We start from the raw sequence: 14,246 nt of genomic DNA on the forward strand, positions 1-14,246 counted from the left end.
GTTATCGATTAGTCTGTGGTAACAATCAATGCAACAATGTTTTTGTATTAGTGCACATCGCTGTTTTGGGCGGGAAGAATTCGGCATTCACCGCAATACAATTAAAACTAAGTAAGTTTATTAAATAAATAAGAATGAAGTGTAAAATACCCGAAATCTCTTGGCACAATCGTGACCCGGTGCTAAGTGTAGATATACAATCAAATAGTCAGGGATTACCTGCACCCACAACATGTCGTCTCGCCTCGGGTGGCACCGATGCTCACGTTCTCATTTGGTACGTAAACCAAAGTAAAGAGGACGAAGCCGCGGACGTTGAACTGGAATTGGCAGCGGATTTGGCGAGGCATCAGCGTGCAGTTAACGCGGTGCGCTGGTCACCCAACGGCGAACTTCTCGCATCGGGCGACGATGAAAGTGTTGTCTTCATCTGGAAACAAAAAGCAGAGCACGAAGTCGTAAACATTGTGGATGCGGATGGCAATTCTGAACAGGATCGTGAAGTTTGGCTGACTTTGAAGGTGTTGCGTGGCCATCGAGAGGATGTCTACGATTTGAGTTGGGCGCCGAATTCGCAGTTTCTGATCACCGGCTCGGTGGACAACACGGCCATGTTATGGGATGTTCACAAGGGCAAATCCCTGGCCATATTAGACGACCACAAGGGCTATGTACAGGGCGTCGCCTGGGATCCATGCAATCAGTACCTGGCTACGATGAGTACAGATCGGTGAGTGATGGTATACCATAAAATATATATAGAAATGTATATTTAATTCTTAATTTCTATAGGCACTTGCGGGTTTTCGATGTCAACACGAGACGCGTCTTGCACCGAGTAAGCAAATCTACGCTGCCCGTTAAGGAGGGACATGAGCTGCATGGCCGTAGTATACGCTTATATCATGATGGCACGCTGCAAACCTTTTTCAGACGCCTATGCTTCACACCCGATGGCAAGCTGTTGTTCACGCCAGCAGGCGTGACGGACTATGATGGGGTGTTGAAACCGACGCATACAACCTATGGCTACAGTCGCTATGATCTGAGTAAACCGGCCTTTGTGCTGCCCTTTCCCAATGAGTATACCGTGGCTGTGCGTTGCTCGCCCGTGTTGTACCGTCTGCGACCGTACAATCCGGAAAAGAATCCGCCGATGATATCGCTACCATATCGCATGATCTACGCGGTGGCCACTAAGAACTCGGTGTTCTTCTACGATACACAACAGGCGGTGCCGTTTGCCATTGTCTCCAATATTCATTACACTCGATTGACTGATCTGACCTGGTCGAATGATGGCAATATATTGATTGTATCCAGCACCGATGGATTCTGTTCCTTGCTGACCTTCAGCGAAAACGAACTGGGCGAGCGCTATGAAGATATGGACGCAGTGCTGTGCGCTACGGCCAAATCATCGGAGAATTTGCCACAACGAAATCGTAAAATCAAAAAGCAAAAGCTACGCAAGGCCTCCACAGATGAATCGTCGAAACGGCGACCGCTCCAGGACAAAACTAAGGCAAACAACATTGAAATACAGCCGGGCGTGGATAAAGTAGACGAGTGCAATGAGAGCGGAGAGACTGACTTGGATGCGGACAATGATTCGTCCCTGCAGAGCAGTAGCTCGGGTAATTTAGCGAGCAGTCCCAAACCTGTGGCCAAGACAGAGGAAGAGCCAACGCCCATTGCTTTTAGACATTCGCCACGCAAGGCGACGGAGCCCCAGCCAATTGCAATACGTCGAAAACCTAAAGAAGCCACGCCCATTGCAGCCCCCACCGAGATTGCGGTGAAGCGAAAAGCCAGTGGTGATGCCGAGCCTTTGCAGAACATTGCCAAGCAGGCGATTGTTGTGCTGGGTAAGCCCATTGAAGCAGTGCTCGATAAGGAGATCATCAGTTCGGATGAGAAGTTCGAGTCGCCAGAGAAGAAATCCCGGCCAGCCACGCCCATTCAGGTGCGGAGGCTACCGCGCACACCGGGCAGCAGCAGCACCAACACCCTAACGCCTCAACAAGGGTCCGTCAAACATGCCACGCCCATTGCGGTGCGACGTACACCAAGGGTGTTAATTGATGTGCCCGTTGTGAATGCGCCCGTGGTCGTCGAGGAGGCGATGGATGCCTGGCCGATTGCCATGGAGGGTGTAACTCCGTTTCCAAAGGAAAAATCGCCTAGTAAAAAAGCGGAAGCGACTACGCAACTAGCTATCAACGAGGTGACCTCTGAACGGACCGAGGACATACGATTGGTCTACGAGGACACACAAGAAGAGGTAGCAACGCCAGTGAACGAGACGCCTGTCAAGGCGGCAGCAATTCCTGCCAAGGAAGCAACAACGCCAGCTGCAACGGCAGCGAAAACGACAGCTGCACCGCCTGCTACGACGACTGCCACGCTGGTTGCCTCGCCAAAGCCGAGCACGCCCAACACGAAGACCCCGAGACGAGTATCCTTGCGCACCATTTCGACGCCCAAGTCAAAAAAGAAAATTTTAGAATAGATTTACTTAGTGTACGACAGATATAGACTTAGCCTTAACAGAATTAAATAGTATATGATTATATAACAATTGGGTTTTAGCGACCTTCATAGTTCTTAAATCCAATATTTATATTATATGTAATAAAAACGCACATAAATGAGAGAGAGAAACAGAAACAGAGAGCTGATGCAGCAGTTTCCTGCCTTCCAGATGAACGATCATACCTATAGACTGGTCCATGCGCAGCTGCCGACGCTTAGCAGCTCCGAAGATTTGCTGGCTAATCAACTATTTGCAGGAGCTTCAGTTGTTCTGGTTGATGCCGCTAAAGCAAAATTGGATGACTATGTGAAGCCACTCGGTCAAATGCTGGAGAAGAGCAGTGAGCCCGTTCTTCTGCTCGTGGCTACGCGTCAACGTTTGCAAGAGCTGCGAGGGCAGTTTGAAGAGGAGCTTGGCGGCAGGCAGGAGATCTATGAAGTCGAGCATGAAACACAGCTGATGTTAAGGCGTAATGGACTGTGGATCATGACTACGGCACAGCTTGCTAAATTGCTGGAGCAGTCACAGCCGCTGCTCAAAGATGTTCACTTCCAGACTGTAGTCTTCGATGGGCTGCACCAATTGCAGGCTTATGGCGGCAGCTGCTTCCAGGCGCTCAAACTTGAATTATGGAAGCTGTGCAGCACGCCACAACTGGTGGTCACCTCTAGCTTGTGGTTGGCTGCAGAGATGAGAGAACTCTTACAGCACGCTAAGCAACCCTTGGTGTGGATCAGGGAGCCGCTGGAGGCAGCTGTCTATGGCGGATTGCAGCTGAGAGTGGAGCTGAGCGAGACTCGCACAGAGCAGCTGCAGCAGCTAGTGGAGTACTTGAAGTTGGAATCCCCTGAAAAGCAGCGCACGTTGATCTATTGCTCATGTGAGAGCGATTTCCAGGTGCTGCAGCAGCAATTGCCTAAGGATTCTTACCTGTTGCATCGCGGTCGCCAGGATATGAACCGTCTGGAGCACTGGCAGCAACAGGTAAAAATCGCATATCTTTTTTTATTTTCCTATATGCATATATTAAATCTTTTATTCCCTCAGCTGACGGGCAAAATTTTATTGCTGCGCGCACACTCGCCCGAGTTGCTCGTAGAGAATGTTCAGTCCCTCATACACTTCAACATGCCAGCGACTTGGAGTCAGTTTAGAAGGTCTTTCGCAGTGCTCAAAAATCAAATACACAATGTGCTGCTGGCTAACACGGAGCAACAGCAGCCATTACATTCTCTCATTCTGCTAAACACGGAAAGTCAGCGCATGTTGCCGCAATTGCTCGAATTCATGCAACAACATGGCCAACCCGTGGCCAAGGAGCTAAGCACGGGGCATGCGCAGCTGCAAGCGACGCGCGAGGCGACCCTAGTGTCGCGTCAATGCGTCATTTGTCCGATGTTATTGCTGGATGGACGTTGCCTTAAGCCTACCTGCCAATATCGTCACGTGCTGTCAGCTAGAGATAAGAATTGCGGGACTGTACCAAGAGTTGGATTTATACGCTTTCAGCTGCTTAAGGTGAGTTGATTTAGGATGCAAAGGGTTGAAATATTGAAATATTGAATGTGCATTGGGTTAACTGTAATGAGGGCATATCGATATCAGATATCACTATATAAAAAGCTTGTAGCTGCTTATAAGAGCTTCGTAATCAGCTTCGGTTTAAGTTTATCTTTTTAATTATCAATGACATTGAATGATAGCATTTATAAGCTAATGTCATAATAATTATTATTAGTATTTTTTTTTTAATATATTTTTTTATTCACAAACCTATATGCAAATTCCATATACAGCTCTTTAATATATTTCGCCTTGCAGATCTGCACACCAACACACTTTGCGGCTCGTCTGCTGGCACACAGATCCTCTATAGAAAGTTCCTGGCTCACGCTGCCCGCTCAGCAGCAGTATGCAGATTTGCAAGAGAAACTAAGCACTCACTATGACAAGCCAGAGCATTGCATTGTGCCCACACTGGAAGAGCTACAACAGATTTGTGTGCGTCGAATGGGAAATGACTCTTACGAGCGTGTCTGTGTGACCTTTGTGCCAGCTGCTGCGGCTCCTTCTCCAGCTCGCGGTGATTTGACTGTGCGCATTCGATATTTGGATTTGAGTACGGTCATCTGTCATGCAAAGCTATCAGAGCTACTTGTCTGTCCGCTGGCTTTGCAGCAAAGCGAGCCAATGGCCCTGGATGTGCGTCTCATTGGCTGGTTGCCCTACAATGGCGAAGAGATTTGGCAGAGCTGCGATACCGCAGCAATTGCTGAGCTACTGCAGCATGAGGGCATCTATGAGGCCAGAGTATACACGACTTTAGCCCATACAATTTTTGTGGATGAGCTGCAATTGGAGGCAGTTTCTTATGCCGAGCAGCTGCACAGGCTAAAGCTGAGCAGATTCGACGTGGAGGCAAAGAAACGTTTGGAAGAGTTCGTAAAGGCTATTGGTAAGTAAATTCAACTAGAATTAAATTATTTAAATAGAATAATATATAAATGATAAATAATATAAATGAGATCAGTAATGTGGTTATCGTGCTCTCTTCAAAAATCAAAAATATGTCAATTAATGCAAATAAAAGCATCCCAAAAGCTTCTGTTTTTTATTTTTTATTTTTTTTTTTAATTATTTAAATTTTTAGATGATCTAACATTTTGAGTTTCTTTTACATACAAACATTTTGGTTTTGTTTTTATTTTGTCATTTATTTGGTATTGGTTTTTCGGTTGTATTATAATTATAATTTATATATATATGTGTGTATATATATATTAAATTTGTAATTCAACGATTCAATTTCAGTATGTTTGTCATTTTAGTAATTTGTTTATAGTTTTCCATTTTGTTTACTTGCTCGTTTCACATTTAAAAACTGCTGCTCAAGGGCTTGGTTCATACATGGTTCGTACACGAGGATGCAAAATATAACTGTTTTTTTTTTTTTTTTTTTTTTTTTTAGCTCATTAGAAATATGATTTGAATTTCGCTTTGTGTTGCTTAAACATGGGAAATGATTATTTATTTTGCATGTATTTAAAGCGCAACAACAAAATCGAATTGGACTAAAAAATTCGGATATAACATCTAAAGTTTTTCTAGCTATAAACTCTGGTTCCATATTCCATCTAGCCAATCGTCAGCACTACTCTGAACAATATAATTCTTGCTGTTGTTGCTTGTTTAATTATACAAAATTTATTAAAATCTTTTTTTAAATTTGTGTCATAAATTTTTGTTATTCTTCACACAAATCAAAGTTGTTATTTTTTAAATGTTTGTATCCTAAAAATGATTTAGCTGCTATTAAAGTAATAGTTAATTTCTTTCAGTGTAGTAGTGGTGCGAATTGTGTATGTGTGTGTTGTGTGTGTATCTGTGTATGTCTTAGATCGGAGCAAAAACTTTATAGTATGAGCCGGTTTTAGAAAAATATGAAATTTGCTTTTTGCTATGATTTGAATTTTAAATGTATGTCGTATGTAAAGTTTTCTTATGTTTTTAATTATTTTAAAATTGTATTTATGCAAAATTGTTTATTTATGGCATATGTAAATATGTATTTTGTATTTCTGTCTTATGTTTATTCATAAATGTATGCAAAATTGTAGTTATTATTCTGTTAAGTTACAAAGTTGAGCTAGACGAGTCTTAAAGTTGAGGAAAAAAAGAGATATAAAAGAATATAAATTAAATAGTTTATGGAGTTTTTTTTTATAGTTACATTATTTAGGAGAAAAATATAGTACATATGTTTATGTATGTGTGTATGTATGTTTTGTTGTTTCTATATCTCTCACTATATATATATCAAGATCGTTTTGTTAGTTAAATGAATAATTTCCTGTTTTTGTTGTTGTTCCTTAATATTTATAAGTTACATCAGTTGTAGTTACAAATATTTATTTGATTTGTTTTTTTTTTTCTCTTAAGTTGCTTTTTGCTTGAATTTAAACGTTCAATAAATATATTTGATTTTAGTTTTATATATATTTATATAATTACATACATTTTAGTCAACTTAGCAGAGTTCACAACGGCTTGTTCTATACTATCTCTCTCTTTCTCTCTTTTTGCTTGAGTGTGTGTGTGTCTGTGTTCATAAGCAGCATCCAATTAAAAATTTGTTTTATCGAATCATTTTGCAGCTCATTTAGCCAGCTGTAAGAGAAATTTTGCAAGGAATAAAGAGTTTTGCTGTTTGTTTTGTTTTTGAATAAATAGTTTTTATTTGAAAATGATTTTTTTTATATATTTTATTATTTTTTTTTTATTTTGTATTTTGGTAGAATTTTACAAGTTGAATGGAAAATACATACGATAAATATTACAGTGTTTGTTGTGGTTGTGGATCTTTATTTTGTTTTTGTATTTGGATAGGTAGTTGTAAGGAGTGTGTTATGCTTAGAAAACTGCTCATAATATGGCATCCAACTACAAAAGTATCTGACAGATACCCAAGTATCTGCAACTTTTGCTTAGTCAATACACTGGTTAATTGTTTCAAGGTTTCAGTTTTTGATTGATGAGTTATTGTTGTGAAGCAAAAATGTTTTCCAAATGTTAAATGATATTTTTTATTTTGCTAATAAACTTACTAAATTGTTTTGTTTCTTGTTTTTTTGTTTTGTTTTTGTTTTTGTTTAAGTTGCTTGTTGCATGTGTGTTTTACATAAATAAGGCTTAAAAACTATAAAACATAAATGGATTTCGCATAGAGCAAGAGCACAAAGATTGCATAAATCATACTAGTGTATATATATATATATAAAAGTATATGAGAGCAGGATGGGAAGGAAAAAGAAATACGGAAGGTGGAGTTAAGTTAAGTTAGGATAAAACTGGGATAGAGAGCGACTGTATAATATACAAAAATACTATAAAATAACAATTATAAATTCATTGTGTAAACCCAAAATGCACAATCATAGATACATCAAAGAAGTTGCATAAGCATATGCATATACATAAATACATTAATAAGTGTATATAAATAAGTCTAAACAAAATTAACAGCTGCAACTGCACAGTGTTAAATGCCATTCACTAAATACAATAAATGTTACAATTAATATTATTATCATTATTATTATTATTATTATTATTATATATAGTATGTATATGCTTTATAAATATTACATACAATGCGTTTTACAATGAACCGTTTTCTATTTCGAGATTTTTGCCTCCCGTTTCCTTGCTATTTCCCAGTTTCTATTGCGAGTTTCTCTGTATTTTTCTTTCTTTTCTTTTGTTTTGTGTTTTGTTTTGAATTGCGAATTGCATTTTATATAAGTTACAATCGTACGTGGCTTTATAAATGCAACAAAATTATATTAATTACAATAAATTAGTGTACAAAAATTAAACTTAATTTGTGTGTGTGTGTGCGTGATGTGTGTATTTGTGTTTGTGCGTGCGATTTGTAGCTGCTTCAGCTCTTTGCTCGATTCTCGATTTCCGATTCCTTTTCTAAATGCATGGGCATGGCATATATGTACGTATGCTATATATATACACACACACACATGCAAAATTTTTAACAAATTACAATTTACATCGATCTATATAATCAATCGAATTATGGCTGGCTGGCTGCAACAACGATCGCAATTTTTTGATAGTAAATACAAATAGTTTTCAGAGAGTTTTCCTTACAGTTTTTGTCCGTTTATCAATTTCATCTTCTTTTTTTAAATTAGGCCTTAGAAATTAGATTTGTTATGTTTGTTTTTCGTTTTAAATTGTTTCCTTTTTTTTTGGTTTGTTCACTTGCTTTATCATTACGTTATGCTTTAAATATTATTTGTAAATTTTTTTTTTTTTTTTTGTATTTTTTTTTCAATTTATTTTAATAATATTTATATGCATTCTGCTAATTCATTGCCCAAGGATTTGTTTTTCATGTTTCATTCTTCTTTTTTTTTTTTTTTTTTTTTTTTTTTTTTGTATTTTTCAATTTGCGCTGAGAGTTTGTAAACTTTGAACTTAAGCCTAAACAAGCATGAGAAATGCAGCGTTGATGGCATGAATAATTTCAAAGAGATTGCAACAGGAAACATTTAATATATATAATATAATATTTATATACTTAGATGCCGGTATACATACATATGTATATTTATATGTATATATATATTTCTGTATATATACTTCAATTCTTTACTTTTCATTTGGTTTAAGTTTTTTTTTTTGTGTTTTCATCATCGTCATCCTCTTCCTCATTCTCTTCCTCTTTCTTTGTTTAATAAATACACGAGAAACTAAACTACACATAAATTATGAAATTCTATAAAATTATTCAGACCAAACAACAACTACATATTATGCATTAATGCTTGTGTGTGTGTGTGCGTGTGTGTGTATGTTTGTTTGTGCGTCTGTGTGTACGTTTGACTGTTTGTGTGCGTGTCTGTGTGTGTGTGCGTTTCATGTCATACATGTTGCAAATGTTATGCAAATATAGGAAATGCTTGAATATTTCTCTTCTCTTCAACAACTCTTTCCTCATTTAGTCAACTAAATTTCTCATCATATGTTAAGCATATGCGCTTTCTCCTTCTCTCTCTCTCTATCTGTTTATGTTTGTGTTGCAACAAATAAAAGTTCTTTGGGCTTTCTGCTTAGTACGTGTAAATGTGTGTGTGTTTGTATTTGTATGTGTTTTGTTGGTTCTATCATCATTTGCTTTTTTGATCAATGCTGGTGGGTTGTTGTGCTCCCGCGCTGTAATTTGTTGTTGTTGTTGTTGTTTTCATATATCATTATCATTATTAATATTATTATTATTATTATTTTAACTTGTTTTATGTTTACTTCTTTTTGTTTTTGTAATACCGTAACGGTTCCCGTTTAGCCCCGCCATCACGTCTTAGTACAGGCCACAGCCGCGCAAATTGTTTGCTATGATGACATCGGTAACAGCATCAAATACAAACTGAATGTTGTTGGTATCTGTGGCGCACGTCATGTGGCAGTAGATTTCTTTCGAGGTTGATTTGTTTTTCGCTTCGAACTGAGCCTGAATGTAGGCAGCCGCCTCACCATACTCCTGACCGCCTAGAAGCCAAACGAAAAACAATAATAATTAATATCATAATTATCTTTGTCCCGTATCAGATACTCACCTGTGTACTCGGGAAAGCAAATTGTCAGCGGACTCTTGCGTATCTTCTCCTCGAACAGATCCTTTTTGTTCAGGAACAATATAATCGAGGTATCCGTAAACCATTTGTTGTTGCAAATGGAATCAAACAGCTTCAGCGACTCTTGCATGCGGTTCTGCAGTGAATTAGAGAATGATTTTTGAAATTAATGTAGATTTTCTTTTCCTTTCTTTTTATAGTTTTGCTCATTTGTAGTTACCGTAGTTTCGTCCTCATGCAAGACCTGATCGTATTCGGACATGGCAACGCAGAAAATAATCGCTGTCACATCCTCAAAGCAATGTATCCATTTCTTGCGCTCAGATCGCTGGCCGCCCACATCGAACAATCTAGAAAAGATATGATGATGATTTTTTATATGAGATGTAAGAGAGTTTTACTGCTAAAATCAATCTTATCCTCATGAATCCTTAATAATATTACAAGCTTTAAGTTTATTTTGTTCTACTTCTGCTTTAATATGATCTATATGAATGGTTTCCAAGTTATATTTTCTATTTATTCAGATAGTATTCTTATAACATAGGGTACATTATTATTAATATACAGTCGAGTGCCGATAATTCGAAATGGCAAGAGGATAATTTTTTTTCGATTTACACAAAAAAAGCAAATTATCGATAATTACCGATTTTATTTCAAGGGGATAGAATTTCTTTTCGATTTATCTCGATTTTCGCTTTAGCTTGTTACAATTTATCGAGACTCGACTGTATTATAACACCATATTTAACTATCAAGTTTGTATTTTGTTTTCAACTTACTTGAAGTTGAGATTTTTGAAGGAGAAATGAACCTCGACAATGCCGGTGGTCTTGACTCGGGTGCGCAAGATGTCCTGCTCGGTAGGCTGATAGTCCTTGGCGCCTAACCGATCCAAATCGTCCAGGAAACTGCAAAGAGCAAACAGACAGCGGTCATTAGTAAGGGCTGTTACGCTATTTTGATGGGTGGGTAGGGGAAGGGGCTATGGGTGGGGACAGGCTCATGTGTTTGACTAGCTGCAGCTGGTGGCGGGGCAAACACACACACACACACACACAGAGGCAATTTGAGGGCGCAGGCGAAGCGCTGTGCAAACAATTAAAATGTAGCAAAAATGTAGGCGCTGCCAAGTGGCAGCACACGCATAGATACAAATGTATCTGACAGATACAAATGTGAGCAAAGAGACATACAGATATAAACACACGCACATGTGTATTAGTGTGCGTATTCACACAGTCTCGCAATCTTTGTTTGCGGCCACATAATTAGCTTGATTTGTGACTCTCAATCAGTCAAAGGTTGCGTGTTCAACAAGTGGGTCAGCTTCAAATAGAAATTAGAAAAGAAAAAAAATATATATATGTATATATATATGATACAACATAAAGTGGCAGCAGAAGTCGAAGTCCGACTTCGACTAGGCCAGCGAGTCCAGATCTTGGCCGTAATTGCGGCGACGCACGCAACAAATTGCCAAGCCAAAAAAAAAACTAAAAAAAAAAAACAACAAAAGCAAATGCAGGTGTTTAGCTCAGGTAAACCGAAAAGCCCAGTTGTCTAAGGTCTTTTTAGATGGGTCGTAAATAAGTTTTTCATTTCTTGCTCTTGTGCGTTTTGTCTTCTATGAATCTTATTGTTATTGTGGCAATTACAACTGCTTTTGTGGCCAACTTTGTTGGTTGTGTATTTTTTGATTAACGCGACTTGCTCAACTTTGTTGTAGTTGTTGCTGTTTTTTAGTGGACCCCATTGATCGTAGTGTAACAAAGTCTGGCAACGCTGTCGCAAATGCAACAGCCAAGGATGGCGGAGGGAAAATTGGCCAAGTCACGCTTGCCATGCTCCAAATATGTAGGCCATAACCGCAACATCAGCCACACGACCCATTCAAGCGGAAAACTTTACTGCATAATACTCTAAATGAACCTATATATGTATATACATATGTATATATCTATGATGTTTACTGTGCATGCCTAGACGTAAGCCTTAGAGGCAGTGTAAACATTTGTTACATTTATACGGCACACGCTAATCAAAACCTATTCACAATTTTCACTCTTCGATGATCTGCGAACGCTCGAATCTTATCTACGTAATGCCTTCGGTCTATATATATATTGCATCATGCGCCATTCAGTTAGCACTTACTGTAGGCACAGTGACAGAGAGAGAGAGAGAGAGGGTGAGGGAGTGTGAGAGAGAAAGGGAGTAAGAGTGAGAGTGAGAGTGAAACACATAGTAAAAAGTTTCTAGCTTCACGAGAGAAGAAAAAAAAAGGCTGCGACCAAATGTGAAAAAGGTCAAAAAGAAGAAACTGGCTGTAAATAATGTTTGCATAGGTCAAAAATATGTAACCATTCTAAATTGATTAACCTCGGGCTGCTTTTTAACGAGCCCTGCATAGCAGAGCAAATGAAACTGTATTTTTTTTTAGTTGTTTTATTAAATTATTTTTGCCTTTGCTTGCTTAACTTTGTAATTGTTTGTCTTCATTTTTCAATTTAAACTCAATTATGTATGCCAAAAATATAAAAATAGCATAAATTAATCAAATTAAAAATTTGAAAAGAAAAGCTAATAGTAGCTCAATTTATTATTTTATTTATTTGTTTGATCATTTATTATTTATTTGTTATATATTATTTTAAATATAAATTTGCTTTTAAAATTATATTTTAAATAAATTTCGTTCAATTCTTTAAGATAATATTTAAATCAATAATTATAAAATTTAATTAAATATTTTTTCCAATTCTGATTTTATTTTTATTATTTTTATTAATATTATCTCTGGCTGTCTATTTATATAAGTTTTTCTCCTCTTTATATTTTTGAATTTTTAATAATTTAGCTTAATCAGCAGCATACTAAGAATTCTCTTCAGGTATATTTTATATATATTTTTTTATTATTTCTCCTTTTAATATTTTTTTAACTTTTATATATTTAGCTTAATCAGCAGCACAGTAAAGATTATCTTCGAATATATTTTATATTTTTTTTTTTAATTTAATTTAAATATCATATTCCAAGCAAATGGCAGCCGCCTCACCATGGCAATATAAAAAAAAACTTTACTATTTATGCTGCTGTAATTCTCGCCTTGGAGAAAAGGCAGCCAACTGTTAAGGGTACTTAATATGCTTTATGGCTGAGTGCATTAAGTAAATTTTTTATGCAATTTCCAGAGGGAGATGGCAGACGAGAAAACGACAGAAACAGATAGTCTGGATAAACGCATCGTTAGTCTTCATGCAAATTTCTGTATTTGTATATTTCGATTCATTTTAATTTTTGTTTTTTTTTCTCATTTCAGGCAATTTCCTAATGCCGCCCGCCATTAGGGCCTAAACGAAATTACAGGTGAATAAAAGTTGATAAAACACTGATCAAATTGATTAAAATGATTTAAAACGCGTAAATAACCGTTACGAAGTAATGTTGAAAACAAACTTTTGCTTTTTAGTAAGATTGATTAGCGGCTAACACTTTCAGTTTCAAATGGTCAGCGAAGAAGAAGAAGAGCCAGCCGAAAGATAGAGCGCGAGAGAGAGGGAGAGGCAAAGAGGAAGAGAGCAGCAGAGCGAGAGCGAGAGAGACATGACAATTAGCGGGCGTATCTTAACAATAAAACCAACAGTGGAAGCCGAAATTAAAAAAAATAAATAAAATCATGAAACTCCAAAGAGTCGAGTGCTCTGATACCCTGTCTTTAAATGGCAGCCAAGAGAGTTGCTAAACATTAACTAATATAGAAAAGGTAATTATTTTTATTGAGTGTGTGACAATATTAAATGTTATATATAGTGAGCTTTCTATATTTTATTTTATTTTTTAATTTTGCAAGCTTTAGATAGAGTATTTGATTTAATTATAACTAAGCAACAAATTAACAAGTTTCAATACACCCAATGCCAGTTTAGGTATTTGAAGAACTTCTCTGTTCTAACAATATTATTTGCTATCGGCTATCGCCTCAGTCTAGTTTCTCTTTCTGGTTAATTGTTGATTAGTATAGGAAACAAATATATGACATAATCCCGGCAAATTTTCCAAGAATATTCAATAAAATATTCAAATGAAGCTGACAGTTGCACATGCTCTATATACATTTCGTTAATGTTTTATAGTGCACAACAATTTGATTTATCCTATTTCATTTATTTGACTAACCGTTGTGTATATTTAGGGTCAAGGCCGCCATATGAATTATATTTGAAAATTATGCTATAAAATAATTGTATATAAAAAAAAAGAAGATATATAAACAATATATGTGTATCGTTATCGACATGTATAAAACATAAAAATGCATACTATATATTTATATAGATAAATGTATAGTAATCAAAGAAATGCCTATTAAATTTTATTTATTTTTTATCTACTGAATGGAAAACTATGGGAGAAGAAAAAGTAAAATTTTTTACATTTTTGATTTAAACATAAAAAACGATATAGATATAAAAATTTTTAGTAAAAATTTATAATAAAAATTTATAATTAGTTTAAAAAATGATAATAATGATAATGATAACGAAAAAATT

General features: G+C 36.8%; 3 protein-coding genes across 6 annotated transcripts in view; 2 read left to right on the plus strand and 1 right to left on the minus strand.

Annotated features, from left to right (window-relative positions):
- The first annotated feature begins 5 nt into the window (after positions 1–5).
- Positions 6–13,260, plus strand: LOC6579036 (putative ATP-dependent RNA helicase BoYb). Of its 3 annotated transcripts, none has more exons than XM_002004897.4 (6): positions 6–111; positions 2,705–3,520; positions 3,584–4,054; positions 4,358–4,991; positions 13,016–13,062; positions 13,166–13,260. In XM_002004897.4, exons 2-5 carry the CDS (start codon positions 2,705–2,707, stop codon positions 13,048–13,050), a joined length of 1,956 nt encoding a protein of 651 aa, XP_002004933.3. In that variant the 5' UTR covers positions 6–111; the 3' UTR covers positions 13,051–13,062; positions 13,166–13,260. The 3 variants fall into 3 exon arrangements, with proteins under 3 accessions (XP_002004933.3, XP_043866645.1, XP_043866644.1); XM_044010710.1 differs by having other exon boundaries at positions 13,195–13,209; XM_044010709.1 differs by lacking the exon at positions 13,166–13,260 and adding an exon at positions 12,888–12,941.
- LOC6579035 (chromatin assembly factor 1 subunit B) lies at positions 107–2,664 on the plus strand. Its single transcript, XM_002004896.4, has 2 exons — positions 107–730; positions 793–2,664. Exons 1-2 carry the CDS (start codon positions 135–137, stop codon positions 2,510–2,512), a joined length of 2,316 nt encoding a protein of 771 aa, XP_002004932.2. The 5' UTR covers positions 107–134; the 3' UTR covers positions 2,513–2,664.
- Positions 9,165–14,246, minus strand: part of LOC6579037 (G protein alpha o subunit) — a 36,641-nt gene continuing 31,559 nt past the window's right edge. For both annotated transcript variants that reach the window (XM_002004898.4, XM_015163443.3), the window contains 4 exons: positions 10,473–10,601; positions 9,908–10,037; positions 9,670–9,823; positions 9,165–9,601 (listed from right to left, as the gene is read on the minus strand). In XM_002004898.4, coding sequence (XP_002004934.1) covers positions 9,414–9,601; positions 9,670–9,823; positions 9,908–10,037; positions 10,473–10,601 — 601 coding nt within the window. In that variant the 3' untranslated portion in view covers positions 9,165–9,413. The remainder of the gene's footprint in view (positions 9,602–9,669; positions 9,824–9,907; positions 10,038–10,472; positions 10,602–14,246) is intronic.

This window comes from Drosophila mojavensis, unplaced genomic scaffold (assembly GCF_018153725.1).
Source record: "Drosophila mojavensis isolate 15081-1352.22 unplaced genomic scaffold, ASM1815372v1 contig_80, whole genome shotgun sequence".
NCBI classification, from domain to species: Eukaryota; Metazoa; Arthropoda; class Insecta; order Diptera; family Drosophilidae; genus Drosophila; species Drosophila mojavensis.